Raw genomic sequence first — 18,397 nt, forward strand, 5'->3', positions numbered from 1 at the left:
GTGACCACGTAAATGTGATATGATGACATTTGCACTGTTCCGACTAAAATATTTAAAATTATAAAAAATCGAAAAATAAATTACTAATATTGGAATTGGATAACATAGATCACAAAATTAAAAAAAAAAACGTATATGACCAAAATTTTATGTTTTCCTAATTCGAAAATTTGACCAAAATAACCAAAAAGTAAAAATTAATATACCAGAACCAAACTTTGAAAAATTAACGAAGTAGAGCTTAAAATATGACAAATTAGTGTATAAAAATTTTATTTTCCCTTTCACAACATATACAAAAGATATCTCACAAACAACTATGATATATATAGTAGTAAGAATTTCTTCCCAGTACAAGAGAAATATGAATTCAAATTTATGTTAAAACACCACTGCCTCTAAAGTATAATATATACTAATAAAAGATGCACATACATTGCATGTGTTATTATTATTTTAAATTTGATTAAATAATACTAAATAATTAACACGAAATTATTTTCGATTTAGAAAAGTTGTTCGATTTAAAAGGGAAGTTTTGTTTTAATTTTTTTATATTTAAAATATGAAGTGATTTGAAAAGGTTTTTAGTTGAGTAAGAAGGGTAATTATGAAATTAAATATTTTGGTGTCCTCAATGGTAGTTATTATAAGGCCCTCACACTTAATATAGAAATATAGATGTATGTATTTAGTATGTACACATATATATATTTGTGTGTGTATAATGTTTTTACAATTAAACACATAGTAAATGGTCGAACAATGATATCACAACAATTTTGTTATTTTTTTCCGGACAAACTCTTGTGTTCTTGAACCTCAAATGCTGTCATAACTTTATTTATTTAAACTAATAACGAAATGAATCTCCACCAATGTATGAACTTATCTCGAAGAATTAGTCTATATTTTATTCGATTAATTCTTTTCATATGTCAATATTATTAGATCACATAAATCTTTCATATTTTAATAAAAGTTGACATGATATGATTCAAAACTAAAATTTAATCACATAACAAGAAGAAAATTAGCCCGAGTGTAGCATATAAAAATCTTTCTCGATTATACGTTATGGACGGCAAATCATAGAGGATTTTATCGATCTTATAACCTAGTTTGTTCTTAGTTCTTGTCTCTTTTTTTTGTTTCACCAAATTCGCCATATATTTGCTGACAGAGAGACATGTCGCCAATTAAGGTACGTCCCGGTAGTATGTCTTCTTGTTGTTGTTTTACGAGGTTGTCTAATTTAATTTTTATGCACTCCGTTTACTTCGAGACACAATTATGTACTGATAAGTGGTGATTAAAAAAAAAAATAGGTTAGGATGTAATGAATAAAATTAGAACTAGGGCAACAATTTGTGTGTGACGGTTTTACGGGTCGTATTTTGTGAGACGGATCTCTTATTTGGATCATTCATGAAAAAATATTATTTTTTATGTTAAGAGTATTATTTTTTATCGTGAATATCGGTAGGGTTGACCCGTCTCACAAATAAAAATTCGTGAGACCGTCTCACAAAAGACCTACTCTAAGATTAAAAAATCTATATGTTAACGTGTCAATTTGATTTTCATTATTAACTTGAATCAATTTATCATGTTAAATCAAATTAACCCACACGTAAAATAATAAGACTATAAAACGACGGAGAGCACCCTCCAATCGGTGGACGCAATCAAACATGGCGGCTCTCTACTTCATCTTTTCTGTTTGCTGTGCCGTAGTGGTGCTATTCTGCGCATGGAGGGTGGCGAGTATAACTCTGATTAGGCCTAAACGGCTGGAGAAATTGTTGAGGCAGCAAGGTCTTAAAGGAAACTCCTATCGCTTCATCTATGGAGACTTGAAAGAATTGGTGAAGATGATTCGAGAGGCCAAATCCAAGCCCATCAATCTCCACGATGACATCAAGCCCAGGATCATAGCCTTCTTCATCGAAACCATCAAGAAATATGGTACCAAATTTTGTGTGATTTGATTTTAATGTTACAATACATAAAATGATCATGTCCTGAATGTATATGGTGAACTTTAGGAAAAAGTTCGTTCTTTTGGGTCGGTCCAGTCCCCACAGTTATGATCACTGAGCCTGAACTCATAAAGGAGGTGATGGCCAAGTATCATATCTACCAGAAGCCGCAAAGCCCGAATCCACTCACCAAACTGCTTGCTCAGGGAGTGGTGAGCTATGAAACAGAAAAATGGGCTAAACACAGAAAAATCATCAACCCGGCTTTCCATCTCGACAAATTAAAGGTTATATTTCTTGCCTTGTATATAGCTCCGACCGATCGAAGATCGAGTTGAGCCGAACTTATTGTGATCTGAGTTAGATTTATGACTTGTGGATGTTAATCGGATTCAATATGAATGGAGCTTGACTTATAGTCTTACACATGTTTAGAGTCCTACTCCAATAAATAATAAATTCATTTTATGTGGGTTGAATTTTGTTGACCAAGTTATGACAGCATATAGTACACGTGAACCTTATAATAGTCTGAATTGGGACTAAATGGTTTAATTTCTCAACTACGTAATCATGTAATACCAGGGCTTTACTTTCAACAAAATACAGCCTATACTGTTTTGGTTTTGTGCAGATGATGATACCTGCTTTCATTTCAAGTTGTGAAGAAGTTATGGAAAAATGGGAGAGCCATTTCCCTCCAGAACAGTCATGTGAGCTCGATGTGTGGCCTTATCTACAAAATTTATCAAGCGATGCAATATCGAAAACTGCATTTGGCAGCAACTATGAAGAAGGAAGAAGAGTATTCGAACTTCAGAAGGAGATGGCAGAGCTCATTATCAAGGCTTCACGGTCGATATATATTCCAGGATGGAGGTAGCATAATATGTGTGTGCGCGCGCGCGTTATACAAGAATTTTTTTTTTTGTTTCCTTTACAACATTTGTGAGTTATGACGTTTATATGCAGATTTATGCCAACCAAAAGGAACAGGAGAATGATGGAAATAGATAGAGAAGTTCAATCCTCAATAAAAGGTTTGATCAATAGAAGGGTTAATGCAATGAAAGCCGGGGAAGCATGTAACGACGACTTATTAGGACTATTGTTGGAATCGAATCACCAAGAAATGGTACTCAAAGGTAACAAAAGTTATGGTATGAACATAGACGAAGTGGTGGAAGAGTGCAAGTTGTTTTACTTTGCTGGACAGGAGACCACTTCAGTATTGCTTGTGTGGACATTGTTTTTACTGAGTATACATCCAGACTGGCAGAAAAAAGCCCGAGATGAGGTGTTGCAAGTGTTTGGGAGTCGATTGCCAGATTTTGAAAGGTTAAATCACCTGAAAACCGTAAGTTCACTGCTTGCTTTATTCAAGAAAAAGTAGTCCAATCTTTCAAAACCGATTTAGTAAAACTGTTAGTTTTGTATGACACAAGATTAATATATAACATAGAGTGTGAGAGTTTATTTTCAAAAGAAGTAATAACAAAAATAGGACTATATATATGAAATTCTTGCACAGGTGACTATGATTTTGCATGAGGTTTTGAGGCTATATCCACCAGTAGTTGCTCTTACTCGTAAAGTGACTGAGGAAACCAAACTGGGAACACTAACATTGCCAAAAGGGAGTCAAGTTTCAGTTCCAATGGTTATATTACATCACAGTCTTGAAATTTGGGGGGACGACGCGATGGAGTTCAAGCCCTGTAGATTTAGTGAAGGCGTGTTAAAAGCCCAGAAATGCGAAGGTATATTTTTCCCATTTGGCTGGGGACCTCGAATATGTGTCGGACAGACCTTTTCCATGATAGAAGCAAAAGTTGCACTCGCCATGATTCTGCAACGATTCTCATTCGAGCTTTCGCCGTCTTATACGCATGCGCCTCATACAGTTATAACTCTTCAGCCTCAACATGGTGCTCACTTGATGTTAAGCAAAATTTAATACACCGTCTTTAGCGAGGCTCGGAGGAATTTGTGTTCACTACTTTAATGTTGTATGTGCAGTCTTTTTTAATACAAAGATGATGTCCGTTTGAACAAAATCACGGGTCTGCCTCTGAAAGATCATCTACTAATTAGAGATAAATTCAGTTCATTGTGCATTAAATTTCTACCATTTGAACAAAATCACATATGAAGCATTTACTAAGTACTAACTACGATTAATTTGTGAGAACGGGCTTTGTAGGTCAGTGGTCTCACCCCGCAAGATTAGCTAGCTCTTTTCTTCGGATTCGATTCCTCTTCCTCGAGTGTGTTGTAATAAAAAAAAACTACGATTAATTTGCATCAAGAGTGATATCTAGCGATTGAGTCCTCGGCTTCTCGGAAATGAATCATTAAATATTCATACGTAATTTTTCTTACAAAAACTATAATTTACCCCCCCCCCCCCACCCCCCCCCCCCCCCAAGAAGTCAAAGCATCGAGTCCTAAGCTTTATCTAACCCGTTCTCAACAAATTTCCAGGATCCTTCCTGATGGAGCATGCAGCACATCCTTTGGAAATTTTATATTTAATATTCTTCATGAAGGAAAAACTAATTTTTTGCTGTTTTTGTTCTTTATGCGGTCAAATTTCAGCTTAAATACAGTATGTTTATTTGTATTTTTTTTTCAATTTTAGAATTTTTTTTGATGTGACGCTGATGTGATGAGATCAAGTTTCGATATGTGCAGTAGTGACACATGAATCCTTTAGATTGAAATTTACATGACTAAAAGTGAAATTTTAAAAAAAAAAGATAATCAAAATATATTTAACCTGAAATACAATTTTCTCATAGTATTAACATGCATTGATTGCATTCAAATCGTCTAATTTATCACTTCTTGATGAATTTCAAATTTATTTTCGATTGAAATATTAATTCATTCAGCATAAAATATGCCGTGGGTGAAGTTTGGATTAATACGATCATAACAACTTCGCTATGGAATATGGTAAGTGGTTGCACTTTTATTATCCAAATCAAATTAATATCTGGACCAACTCTATAATTGGATATCAATGTAAAAAGTCAACTTTTGTCCAAGTCAACGTGGAAATCCATTGTCTTACGGTGGATCCAAATTTTCAATTTTCCTACTATTCAAAGATTTTGTTCAGATTTGGGAATATAATTGCTGCCGGATATAAAAATAGCCAAGCTGATTATATTTCCGAGTCAGTCTATGCTACATCATAAATATAACTTCGATATATTTTAATATACTAGAAAAATGCACGTGCGTTGCACGTAAAAAACTAAGCTACTGAAAATATATGTACGAAATTTTAATAATATATAAATGAATTAAAACATGGTTATTAACATTTATCAACTGAAACAAACTAAGCCATAAAAAATTAAAAATCATGACCATAGACGATATACAAAATCAGAGAAAGTATCTTATCCATGTGACACACTTTCCAATATGCTTCTTGGTTGATTTTGACAACTCAACAGCTCTTTGTCGTAGTTTGTTATAATATACATATAATTATTTTGATATGCTCAACTAGTATCTGATCGTCTTTAACATCTATTATGTTATTTACAATCCTTATCCGGGATCTGACATGCTCGTAGTTTGCTTCTTTATCACGACATTTTTTCGATTTTCTATATTGTTTTTATTTGATAATCTTATTTTTCCGACTATTTTTTTTTTTGTTAATTTTTTCAGCTTTTGACAATAATCAACTATAACTCCTAAGAAAAAATGCTTTTACTCGTGATAAGTTTTCACTTGTGACTAAAAGTATTTATAACCTATATATTCTTCAACAACATAACCAATGAATGGTGTTGCACCTTCTTCAAATATTGTGATATTTGTGATATCATTTTTATATATTTAGTATCATATTATCAACATATATGTAATGCCCAAGAATTTGATTACCGTAATCTGAGATGATTTATTGATTATGAATAGATGTGAGTATAGTTGGACCGCTCCGAGACCAAATTGGTTAAAACATATGAGTTATATGATTTTCGGGCAGAACCTGTGGCGCCCGAGCGGTAGAATATTACCGCCCGAGCGCCAATGCGTGATAAGCCAAGCATCCGGGCAGAAAGTGCCGCGCCCGAGCGGTACTTTCTTACCGCGCGAGCGCCGCCTAAATTGTTTGAGAATGAGACACGTTTCTTTCAGCATGTAACGTGTGATATATATATATATATATATATATATATATATATATATATATATATATATATATATATATATATATATATATATATATATATATATATATATATATATATATATATATATATATAGGAATTGCAATTATTCCTCAGAATTAGAGAAAGGGGTCGAAGCTTTGGCACAGAAAATCCTTATGCCTTTTGGGAGAAATCCGTCCGTCCGATTTTGAATCCTACTTCGGTATTGAGTTCCTATCGACGTAGGCTACAACTGGACGTAAGTTTTGCTACGCGTTGATATGTTTTGAAATTATGATATTGTCAGAATTGAATGGAATTCGTATATGATGTTCTTGACATGTTAGACATCATAGAATCGAAGTCAGATTAAGAAACGGATTGATTATGGAATTGTTATGATTTTAAAGTTGAGTTGATTGAGATTTGATATCAGGATTGAAGTATTATCTAGTATGAGATATTAGAATTAATATCTGAGTGATATGGTATTGTTGGGTATATTGATATTATACCGTTATGCCATCGATATTGAATTAGGTTGAGTATTGAGCAGAACAGATTTGATTCGAGTGGTGTATTGATATTATACTCCTCGACATTGTTCTTGCCAGATTGATATTGACAGGTTTTGAGTTCGAGACTTCGACAGAGTCAGAGTATCAGAAAGAAAGGTATAAATTAATGTGGAGTTGGGATTGCACAACTCGAGTGAGGTTTGACTCGAGTTTCCCTAAATCACATACTTAGTTTATTACATTGATATTTGTAATTGATGAGATTGATGTTTGTAGTCTATTGATTTATAGCCACTGCATGTATTGACTACTGAGTCGTGGAGTCATAGGCTGATTTGCCTAGTCACCGACTGATTCGTCTGGTTATTGGCTGATTCGTCTAGTTATTGACTGATTCGTCTAAACTTTAGCTGATTCGCTTAATTCCTGGCTGATTCGTCCAGCTATTGGCTGATTCGCCTAATTCTTGACTGAGTCGTCAATTCTGCGGCTGTTTCGCCCAGACACTGGATATATTAATTATATCGATACCGTTTAGGGATTGATTTCATTCCTATCGACTGAGATTCGGTATAATTATCATTATCCAGACATCGGGATCCCTAGGTTAGAGTTGAGTCGAGTCTGAGACGACGCGTTGTTGGAGTCGAGTTTGAGTCTGAGTGTGATTCATTGCTTGATATTGAGTTATGTTTCTGATTTGATACATGTTATGAATATTTGTTATTATGCTTTTATATATGTTTTTATATGATTGCATGTATACATTGTTTATACTGGGATTTATTCTCACCGGAGTTATCCGGCTGTTGTCTTGTTTTGTAAGTGTGCATGACAACAGGTGGGACAGGTTCAGGGTTGAAGAGATGAAGAGAGATCATGAGTAGAGTAGAGGCTCCGGACTTGGATTAGAGAAAGGGTTAGACACTTGATATTAGATGTTGAACCTTAGTTGAATAAATGTATGTGATACAACACGTGTACCTTTATACTGAGATGTATATACGTTTTATTTCACTACGTTCCACATTTTAAAAAAAAATTTAGACCCTGTTTTATAATTGATTAATTAGTCCCAATGATGATTAAGAACATGATTAGTGTCTGGGTCCCCACAATATAGCTGTAAGGTTAATAAATTTTTAACAACTATTTCTCAATCAGTGTGAGAAAAATACTTGAATTTTTTCAAATGGCTATATCTTAGAATTGTGTCCTCATTTATTTTGACACAATTCAAGAAAGTCATCTTGATCGTCATTTTTTGGAAGCTTTGAAATAATGATTGCGAACATCATGTCATGATGATGATATAGTTTCAATCTTATTTGTTGCGTTTAGAACATAATATTATATTATTCATTGAAACAAAACAAATTTTCTTCTATCGAGTTTATATTTTGTTTTATAATATTTTATATCTTGTGGAACGATATACAAAATTAATTATTGTATTTTAAAAAGCTTGAGAAGAGATACGAATATTGTAATTAAGATATGCATATGAGATATCATTCAAATATATGTCAAAGTATTTGTCTTATTCAATATCTCATCTAATAATATAACCATTTAGATTTGATGAGCATTTTATGATAGTCAAAATTAATTTGATGAAATATTGTTGAATTTTATTTGAATTTAAATATTTTGCTTAGTGAATTTATTTGACGAGGATTTTTCTATGCTATCATCATATATGTTATAAATTAGCTAGTTAGACACTTTGACTAAAAAAAGAGACAAAAACAATCTCGTATCACCTCGAAATATATCGAGATAATATTGGAGAAAATAAAGTGAAACTGACTCAATGTCTCAATAAAATGCACAGAATTGATATGTTATATTGTGTCAACAAAGTTTTAGAATTGTTCTCATACCATTATAAATAGAATGAGAATTATGCACAATTTGTTTTTCATGTATTTCTTTTTCTAAATGAATAATTTTTTTCTTTTTGAAAAAAACTATTTTATTGAGAAATATTGACATTTTATATGACATTCATATGTCGCACAACCATGAAGTAGCAACATAATCATTATATAACACTTAACGTACACATACAATTCTGCAATTCCTTCTTCATTATGTTTCGTTGAAATTTAAATCTGAATCATTCTTGATCTTAACGTTTTGCTTTAAATATGATTTAATATATATGTATATGTTTCATGTTATTTAATTAGACCTAATTTCAAATATCTATAAAAAAATGTGCTTGAATTATATCATACAGAAATTAGGACATAGTATGTAGGACCGAACGCTTGCCGTTTTACCAAAAGCTATAGCTAGTAGTAATGGTGCAACTCAAATCTTTTAAATCGCGCAGCAGCTCAAGCACCACAGTTCGGCCGATCAAGCAAGCAGGGACAATTATTGCATCCAACAATCTTCCTCTCAATAATTGCACTCCTTGCAATCAATGGGAATCGAACCCGTGACCTTGGCTCTGATACCAATTGTAAGACCGATCGCTTGTCGTTTTACCAAAAGCTATAGCTAGTAGTAATTGTGCAACTCAAATCTTTTAAACCGCACAGCAGCTCAAGCACCACAGTTCGACCGCTCTACCAAGCAGGGACAATTATCGCACCCAACATAGTAATACACAACATTATTTTTTTATTTAACATGTCTTTTTTTTCATCAACTATGTTTGTCAAAACTTTTTTGTTCAAAATTTGACGCATTTCGTAGATTATATGTATGAAAAACCAAGAAATTATATAATTCACAGAAACCATTTACTATTCTCTTCGTAGAACAGAAGACCCAAAATACGTGGCTTTGATTGATGTACTCTCATACTTATTTTATATAATCAACAAGACACATGATATAATATCAGAAAAATCAATTACCGCCAACAATACTAACCAAAATGAATAAAAAAAATCATAACACAAACAACCTCGATAAGAAAAAAAATTATAACTCAAAGTTTAAAAATAATTTATTTAGTACAATAACAAAAAAATTGAAGTATATACGAGCAATAAAAAGCATAAATCACTCTCAAATTAAATATTAACTCATATTATTCACAATTTGTATAAATTTTCCAATATTTTTTTTCAAATAAAGAGAAGAAGCCTTATTAATGTCATCGTTTTATAGATATTCATTTCACTTCTTTAAAAAAACACATGAAAAATGGTGCCTTGAAATCATAATAAAACCATTTAGAAAAGCAGCCGTAATAATATAATACAAAGTCACACAATTTTTCTTAAACCATAGAAACATATTAGACTATTGACTAAATATATCTAGCAACAACAAAGCATGCGTTAACTTGTGATATAATTAAAATTTAGAATCATGCATAATCACTGAATTAGAGCAAAATCGCATGCCAAAAATCTACTGGATATTATATATTTTAATAATTTATCCATATTTGTCGTTCACCAGAGGACTCTTAGACCTACCAAATTTTGTTGTTCACCTATTATTTTCATGATAAATAATATTACAAAAATAATATAAGCAAGAACATAAAAACTCAAATTAAAATGCCTTCTATCAATTTAAGTAAAAAAATTGATTAGAGAATATAATAATGTCGTAAAAAATTTAAATATTGATTTATAGACAGAAGTTTGAAAATACATTTGCCCCAATAAATAAAAAATGTTATCTCTTGATATTATGAGACATGAGGTAAAAACGAATAAATATTTCAATCTTTTTAATATTTTCTAAGTCACTTCAAACTAAGTAATCTAAGCAAACAGAAAACATGCATTATGTGTTTAAAAATTAACAAAATATCTCAACAATAAAAAATTGAAAAATAACCGTTTTTGTTGGATATTTGATTTTGTTTTCTCTTTTATTTGTGCAAACAAACAAATCACATAAACAATGCAAACACAATTACATGATCAATACAAAAGACATATAACAATCAAACATGTTAACGCTAGGGTAAAAAAAATCTCCTCTCACTGCAAGAACACAAAATGATCAAATTGAGCATATTATTTAGTAATATTTATTTAGCAGCATTTATAAAAAAAATTGACTAAATAACTTAAAAACAATGTTTGAAATCACTTAAAGACAAATATTTCTCTCAATCAAATATCTTTATTGACACTTAAAGAGTATGAAAGTATTTTTATTCTAAATGGGAGAAAGAAATTTTGTATGACATTAATATTTATAAATAATTTATTTTTATTCAATCTGACTCATTTCCCTTTGTCTTCATGTTATTATTTGATGGCAATGTATAAATTTAAAGTAAATTAAAATAATAATTAGTTTGATTGAGTTAAATACACTATTAATGATCTTATTAAACTAAGAAAAAAATGAATTAAATAACACCATTAATATGACAAATTGTAAAACAAAAAAATAATATAATAGTAAGCTCACAAATGAAAGTCATATATTTAATAGATTAATAATAGATAATATATTATTTAGTAATATGTATTTAGTATCATATATTGAAAATTGATTTAAAAAATATATATATTAATGATTATTATTAAATGAAGGTCACATTCATATATTTATATTAGTATAGATTAGTATAGATAGATATGGATAGATATAGATTATTTGTAATGTTTTTTCACAAAAAAAAAAATTAAATCTCGGCTATTGAATTTAAAAGTTTAGTAATTGGTAAATAAATAATAAGGATAAGGATTAAAAGTTTAGTAATTAGTAAATAAGTAATAAGGATAAGGACAAAAGAGTAAATGCATAATTGTAATTAATAATTAATAATAAGGATTGAATTTAAAAGTTTAGTAATTAGTAAATAAATAATAAGGATAAGGACAAAAGAGTAAATGCATAATTGTAATTAATAGATAATAATAAAGATAAGGACAACAGAGTAAATTCACAATTCAATCTGTATATTTATATAGACTAGAAAAGTTCACGTGTGTTGCACGTGAAAACGATTTTATCTGAGATAAAATTAGTTGATATAATAAATAAAAATGAAAATTATATTTTTATAAATTCATATTAATTACATATATGAAATTTACATGTTTTCACATGTTTATTTTAAATAATGTACTTTTCGTTATGTAATTTTGTTTGTTATTTTTGTGTACATGTCAAGTTTTAATAAAAAGTACAGATATCGTCCGACAAAACTTGATATATTACAAATCTACATTAAAAACAATTCTTTAATTAACTTGAACAAAAACTTGAATAAATTAATAAACTAAATTGAAGTTAAAATAAAAGGATGAAACAAACACAATTTAAATAATTTAAATTAAAACAATTAATAAACGACTGTTAAAATATCGATTAATGCACATATCGATTCTTAAGCAATGCTTTTGAAGAAATTCATTATTTTATCAATATACTATGCCAAATATATTTAACTAATTCAACAACATACAATAACCAAGTGTCCTTTTGTTATTTAATAATTGCAATTGCAACAATGAATGATGGATTTCTCTAGCTTTCGTTTTTTAGTTTATGACTATCAGTATGTACTCAATCTCATATGTTGTTAGGACCGGCTAGATGTTTAGAGAGGGTGAATGAATACCTATTAAAACTTTCGGTATTATTGGTTTGAGCTAACAAAATACAATCGATTTATCTCAACTCAGTTGAGTCACAAGTCAACAAGGTAAAATATATGCGCAGAAAAAGAATTGTGTTCAAAGTTGAACCAAATAGATACTAACACGATAATCGGTAGATGCAGTTATCCCAATGCCAAAAATATTCATGATGTTCAGTAGTTTTTCGTTGATGAAAATACTGTTAAACAACCAATTCAAGCTGATTTGATGGAGAAAATGGAGAAAAAATGCAGCATCCTTTGGAGAATGCATAATCTGTAGAGTACAAGCAACAATCAATAATCAATCAACATATTTCAGTCAATGAGACAGAAAATGAACAAAGATCTCAACGATTTAGAAGAAGAGCAACATAGATGACAAATTATGAGGTAACTGATAATAACCAAATTGAAGATTAATTTGTTCATTTTGCTCTATTTTCATATTGTGATCAAGTAGCTTTCGAAGAGGGTGTCAAAGAATCAAAATAGCAAAAGACAATGGATGCTGAAATCACATCCATCGATAAAAATAAAACTTGGGAACTCATCGAGCTTGCAAAAGGTCAAAAAACGATGTGTGAAGTAGATTTACAAGAGTAAATTGAAAGAAAATGGAAAACCGACAAATTCAAGGCACCGTTGGTAGGAAAGATTACAAACAAGAGTTTGGAGTCGGTTATAAAGAAATATTTGTTCAGTTGCAAGACATGATACAATCAGATTGGTAATTGCCTTAATAGCACAATATTCATGGTCTATCTTCTATTTGGCTGTGAAATCGACGTTCTTACATGGAGACTTGGAAGAACATATATGTATCCATCAGACTCCTTGTTATATTAAGTTGGAAACGAGCATAAAGTGTATAAATTGAAAAAAACTTTGTATGGGCTAAAGCAAGTCCCACGAGCTTAGTATAGTCGAATTGAAACTTATTTTTTAAGGTATGTTTTCAAAAAAGTCCATATGGGTATAAACTTTGTACAAAATTGAAGATGAATAAAAAATCTCATTGTTTGTTTATATGTTAATGATCTTATATTCTCTGATATTGTCATGTTTGAAAAATTTAAGAAGTCCATGATGGTTGAGTTTGATATGTAGGATCTTGGCAAGATGCATATAGTTCAATATACTTATGAGATTTTTATTTCACAAACGAAACAAGTTCAAAAAGTTTTGTGCAACTTTAATATGAAGAAATGCAATTCTGCAAGTACTCCCGTAGACTATGGTTTGAAGCTAACAAAAATTTGTGAAGGAAAGAAGATTGACAACATATTTTACAAGCAAATTGTTAGAAGCTTAATGTATTCGACAACAACGATGTCGAATTTGAGAATCCTACAGAAATACATTTTTAAGCTGTTAAGAGGATTCTATGATGCTGACAACGAACACAAGAACTTGGTCTCTACTATAAGAAATGAGAACAATCAGATTTGAATGAGATCGAGATGATAGAAAAAGAACTTAAGGATATGATTTTTTTTCCTTAGATCAAGCGGTTGTTCCATGCACTTCGAAGAAACAATCAGTTGTTACTTTATCAACCATTGAAGCTAAATTTGTTGCATCAACTTCACGTGCATGTCAAGCTATTTGGTGGAGAAAAATTCTTGAAGAGCTTAAATTCAAGAATCATGATCCTTTTGCAATTTATTATGATAATAGTTCAGCCATAAAACTATCAAAGAATCTAGTCCTCCATGGAAGAAGCAAACTCATTGATGTGAAATATCAATTTTAAGTGACCTCACAATGAAACAATTGATCTCATCTATTGTAAAAGTGAAAACCAAGTAGCTGACATGTTTACCAAGTCCCTGAAACTGCATGAATTTCATAAACCAAGGGAGCAACTTGGTATTAGCATACTACAAAACAAATTTGAGGGATGATGTTCTTATTAAGCCGATGTTTACCTTATCGGTTTAAGAGAGATATTATTGAATTGTTAAAGGTTTGTCGAAGTACTTAGTTATCTGTCTTGTCAAATAAAGTCTGTTGGTCATTGTTTATTATTAACAAAGTATTACATAAAATAATTATCTTAGCATATTTGTTATTTCATGGTTTAGTGGTCAAATATTGTTGCTATTTTTATGGTTTTTTTCATGTGTGTATTTGTCTATAAAAGGCTCATTGCTGAATAAATAAAATATATAACAGAAAACAAATTTTTTCTCTTTGTTTGATTTATATTTTATTCTCTGAACCACTAACCACAAATTTATATGTTCATTTAACTTGAAGTTTAAAAAATACAGTTCGAACCATTTTTGCTTATAAAACGTATATGTTTATTTGGCTTGAAGTTTAAGAAATTAAGTTTGAACTATTTTTTGTTATGAAACATAGAAAATATACCTTTAAAAAATATTAATAGTAGCCTACTTTTTCATGTGAAAGAATACGTAATTAAAAAAATATGTAAAAAATATTAATAGCATTCAACTTTTTATTTGAAATAATATATATTTATGTATTAATTAAATAAATAAATAAACTAAATTAAATTAAATTAAAAATATATCAATTATTAACGTATAAATTAAATAAATAAATAAACTAAATTAAATTAAAAATATATCAATTATTAACTAATAATTGGGAAAATAATGCATAATGGTGTATCAATCCATCAATTAAATAAATTAAGTTTATTTAACTTGAAGTTAAAAAATTAAGTCTGAACCTCTAACTAAGAATTAATATGTTCATTTAACTTAAATTTTAAAAAATTAAGAACATACATTAATCATATATAAATCAATCAAATCAACAAACTTTAGAGCAATATTACATGAGTATGTTCATTTTAATAAGTCGGTAAATCACAATACATTATTATTATTATAAAAAAATAAAGAACTAAAATTTTTCACATCGTGATGACCTCACATTTATTTCAAATACAATAAAACACCAACATTTACAAATATTTATTTAAGCTAAATTTATATATTGAAACCATATGCAACTCAAATATTAGATCACCAAAAATGTATGGATGAGTGTTATAGATAAATATAAATGAGGTAATGACATATTTATATATTCATTTAACTTTAAGCTAAAAAAGTTAAGTATGAATCATTTTTTGTTAAAAAAAATAGAAAATATATTATATGTTTAAAAAATACTAACCACAAATTTATATGTTTATTTAACTTGAAGTTTAATAAATACAATTTAAATTATTTTTGGTTATAATACATATGTGTTTATTTAATTTGAAGTTTGAAAAATGAAGTCTTAACCGCTAACAAAAAATTAATATGTTCATGTAACTTGAAGTTTAAAAAATTAAGTCCTTACCATTTTTGGTTATAAAACATAGAAAATATATTAAAAAATAGAAAAATTTATTGTAGGTTTAAAAAATACTAACCATAAATTTATATATGTGTTCATTTAACTTGAAGTTTAAAAAATAAAGTTTGAACTATTTTTAGGTATAAAACATATATGTTTTTTTAACTTGAAGTTTTAAAAATTAAATCCGAACCGCTAACCAAAAATTTATATGTTTATGTATTTGAAGTTTAAAAAAACATAGAAAATATACTAAAAAAATAAAAAAATATATTGTGGGATAAAAAAATACTAACCATATATTTATATGTTCATTTAAATTGAAATTTAAAAAATAAAGTTTGAACTATTTTTAGTTATAAAACATATATGTTTTTTTTTTAAATTTGAAGTTTAAAAAATTAAGTCCGAATCGCTAACTAAAAATTTATTTAACTTGAAGTTTAAAAAACTAAGTCTGAACTGCTAACCAAAAATTTATATGTTCATGTATCTTGAAGTTTAAAAAATTAAGTTCGAACCATTTTTGGTTATAAAACATAGAAAATATATTAAAACATAGAAAATATATTTTAGATTTAAAAAATACTAACCATAAATTTATATGTTCATTTCACTTGAAGTTTAAAAAATAAAGTTTGAACTATTTTTAGTTATAAAACATATATGTTTTTTTTTTTAATTTGAAGTTTAAAAAATTTAGTCCGAGCTGCTAACCAAAAATTTATATGTAGATGTAACTTGAAGTTTACTAACCATAAATTTATATGTTCATTTAACTTGAAGTTTAAAAAATAAAGTTTGAACTATTTTTAGGTATAAAATATATATGTTTTTTTAACTTGAAGTTTTAAAAATTAAATCCGAACCGCTAACCAAAAATTCATATGTTCGTGTAACTTGAAGTTTAAAAAAATTAAGTCCGAACTACTTTTTATTATAAAGTTTAGAAAATATATTGATGTGAAATAATGTATAGTAAAATAAAATGTATTAATTAATTAAACAAATTAGGTAATTAGATAAGAAAATTGAAAAGTCACCTAAATAAATAAATAAGACATTAATTAAGTAATAGTTGGAAAAGGGTAACCAAGTAAATTCACAATTCAAACTCATATATTTATAATAGTATAGAAGATATAGATTAAAAAAATTAAGTCCGAACTACTTTTTATTATAAAGTTTAGAAAATATATTGATGTGAAATAATGTATAGTAAAATAAAATGTATTAATTAATTAAACAAATTAGGTAATTAGATAAGAAAATTGAAAAGTCACCTAAATAAATAAATAAGATATTAATTAAGTAATAGTTGGAAAAGGATAACCAAGTAAATTCACAATTCAAACTCATATATTTATAATAGTATAAATTAAAAAAATTAAGTCCGAACTACTTTTTATTATAAAGTTTAGAAAATATATTGATGTGAAATAATGTATAGTAAAATAAAATGTATTAATTAATTAAACAAATTAGGTAATTAGATAAGAAAATTGAAAAGTCACCTAAATAAATAAATAAGACATTAATTAAGTAATAGTTGGAAAAGGGTAACCAAGTAAATTCACAATTCAAACTCATATATAGATAATAGTATAGATATAGATTAAAAAAATTAAGTCCGAACTACTTTTATTATAAAGTTTAGAAAATATATTGATGTGAAATAATGTATAGTAAAATAAAATGCATTAATTAATTAAACAAATTAGGTAATTAGATAAGAAAATTGAAAAGTCACCTAAATAAATAATTATTATAAAGTTTAGAAAATATATTGATGTGAAATAATGTATAGTAAAATAAAATGCATTAATTAATTAAACAAATTAGGTAATTAGATAAGAAAATTGAAAAGTCACCTAAATAAATAAATAAGACATTAATTAAGTAATAGTTGGAAAAGGGGAACCAAGTAAATTCACAATTCAAACTCATATATTTATAATAGTATAGATATAGATAGATATAGATTAAAAAAATTAAGTCCGAACTATTTTTTATTATAAAGTTTAGAAAATATATTGATGTGAAATAATGTTTAGTAAAATAAAATGTATTAATTAATTAAACAAATTAGGTAATTAGATAAGAAAATTGAAAAGTCACCTAAATAAATAAATAAGACATTAATTAAGTAATAGTTGGAAAAGGGTAACCAAGTAAATTCACAATTCAAACTCATATATTTATAATAATATAGAAGTATAAATTAAAAAAATTAAGTCCGAACTACTTTTTATTATAAAGTTTAGAAAATATATTGATGTGAAATAATGTATAGTAAAATAAAATGTATTAATTAATTAAACAAATTAGGTAATTAGATAAGAAAATTGAAAAGTCACCTAAATAAATAAATAAGACATTAATTAAGTAATAGTTGGAAAAGGGTAACCAAGTAAATTCACAATTCAAACTCATATATAGATAATAGTATAGATATAGATATAGATTAAAAAAATTAAGTCCGAACTACTTTTTATTATAAAGTTTAGAAAATATATTGATGTGAAATAATGTATAGTAAAATAAAATGCATTAATTAATTAAACAAATTAGGTAATTAGATAAGAAAATTGAAAAGTCACCTAAATAAATAATTATTATAAAGTTTAGAAAATATATTGATGTGAAATAATGTATAGTAAAATAAAATGCATTAATTAATTAAACAAATTAGGTAATTAGATAAGAAAATTGAAAAGTCACCTAAATAAATAAATAAGACATTAATTAAGTAATAGTTGGAAAAGGGGAACCAAGTAAATTCACAATTCAAACTCATATATTTATAATAGTATAGATATAGATAGA

General features: G+C 28.0%; 1 protein-coding gene across 1 annotated transcript; it reads left to right on the forward strand.

The window, feature by feature from the left end:
- The first annotated feature begins 1,632 nt into the window (after positions 1-1,632).
- On the forward strand, positions 1,633-4,094 carry LOC140838590 (cytochrome P450 CYP72A219-like). The gene is made up of 5 exons (XM_073205017.1): positions 1,633-1,968; positions 2,049-2,269; positions 2,617-2,861; positions 2,955-3,339; positions 3,514-4,094. The coding sequence occupies exons 1-5, from the start codon at positions 1,695-1,697 to the stop codon at positions 3,937-3,939; spliced, it is 1,551 nt and encodes a 516-aa protein (XP_073061118.1). The 5' UTR covers positions 1,633-1,694; the 3' UTR covers positions 3,940-4,094.
- Positions 4,095-18,397: the final 14,303 nt, after the last annotated feature.

The sequence above is a fragment of the Primulina eburnea genome, chromosome 8 (genome assembly GCF_022965805.1).
Source record: "Primulina eburnea isolate SZY01 chromosome 8, ASM2296580v1, whole genome shotgun sequence".
Taxonomy (NCBI): domain Eukaryota; kingdom Viridiplantae; phylum Streptophyta; class Magnoliopsida; order Lamiales; family Gesneriaceae; genus Primulina; species Primulina eburnea.

What these genes read in the sequence shown, in the direction of transcription:
- LOC140838590 (XM_073205017.1), top strand. Translation starts at nt 1,695, where the DNA reads ATGGCGGCTCTCTACTTCATCTTTTCTGTTTGCTGTGCCGTAGTGGTG. An exon ending in ATATATATTCCAGGATGGAG is followed by an intron (nt 2,862 to 2,954) that starts GTAGCATAATAT and finishes GTTTATATGCAG; the next exon opens with ATTTATGCCAACCAAAAGGA. An exon ending in GGTTAAATCACCTGAAAACC is followed by an intron (nt 3,340 to 3,513) that starts GTAAGTTCACTG and finishes ATTCTTGCACAG; the next exon opens with GTGACTATGATTTTGCATGA.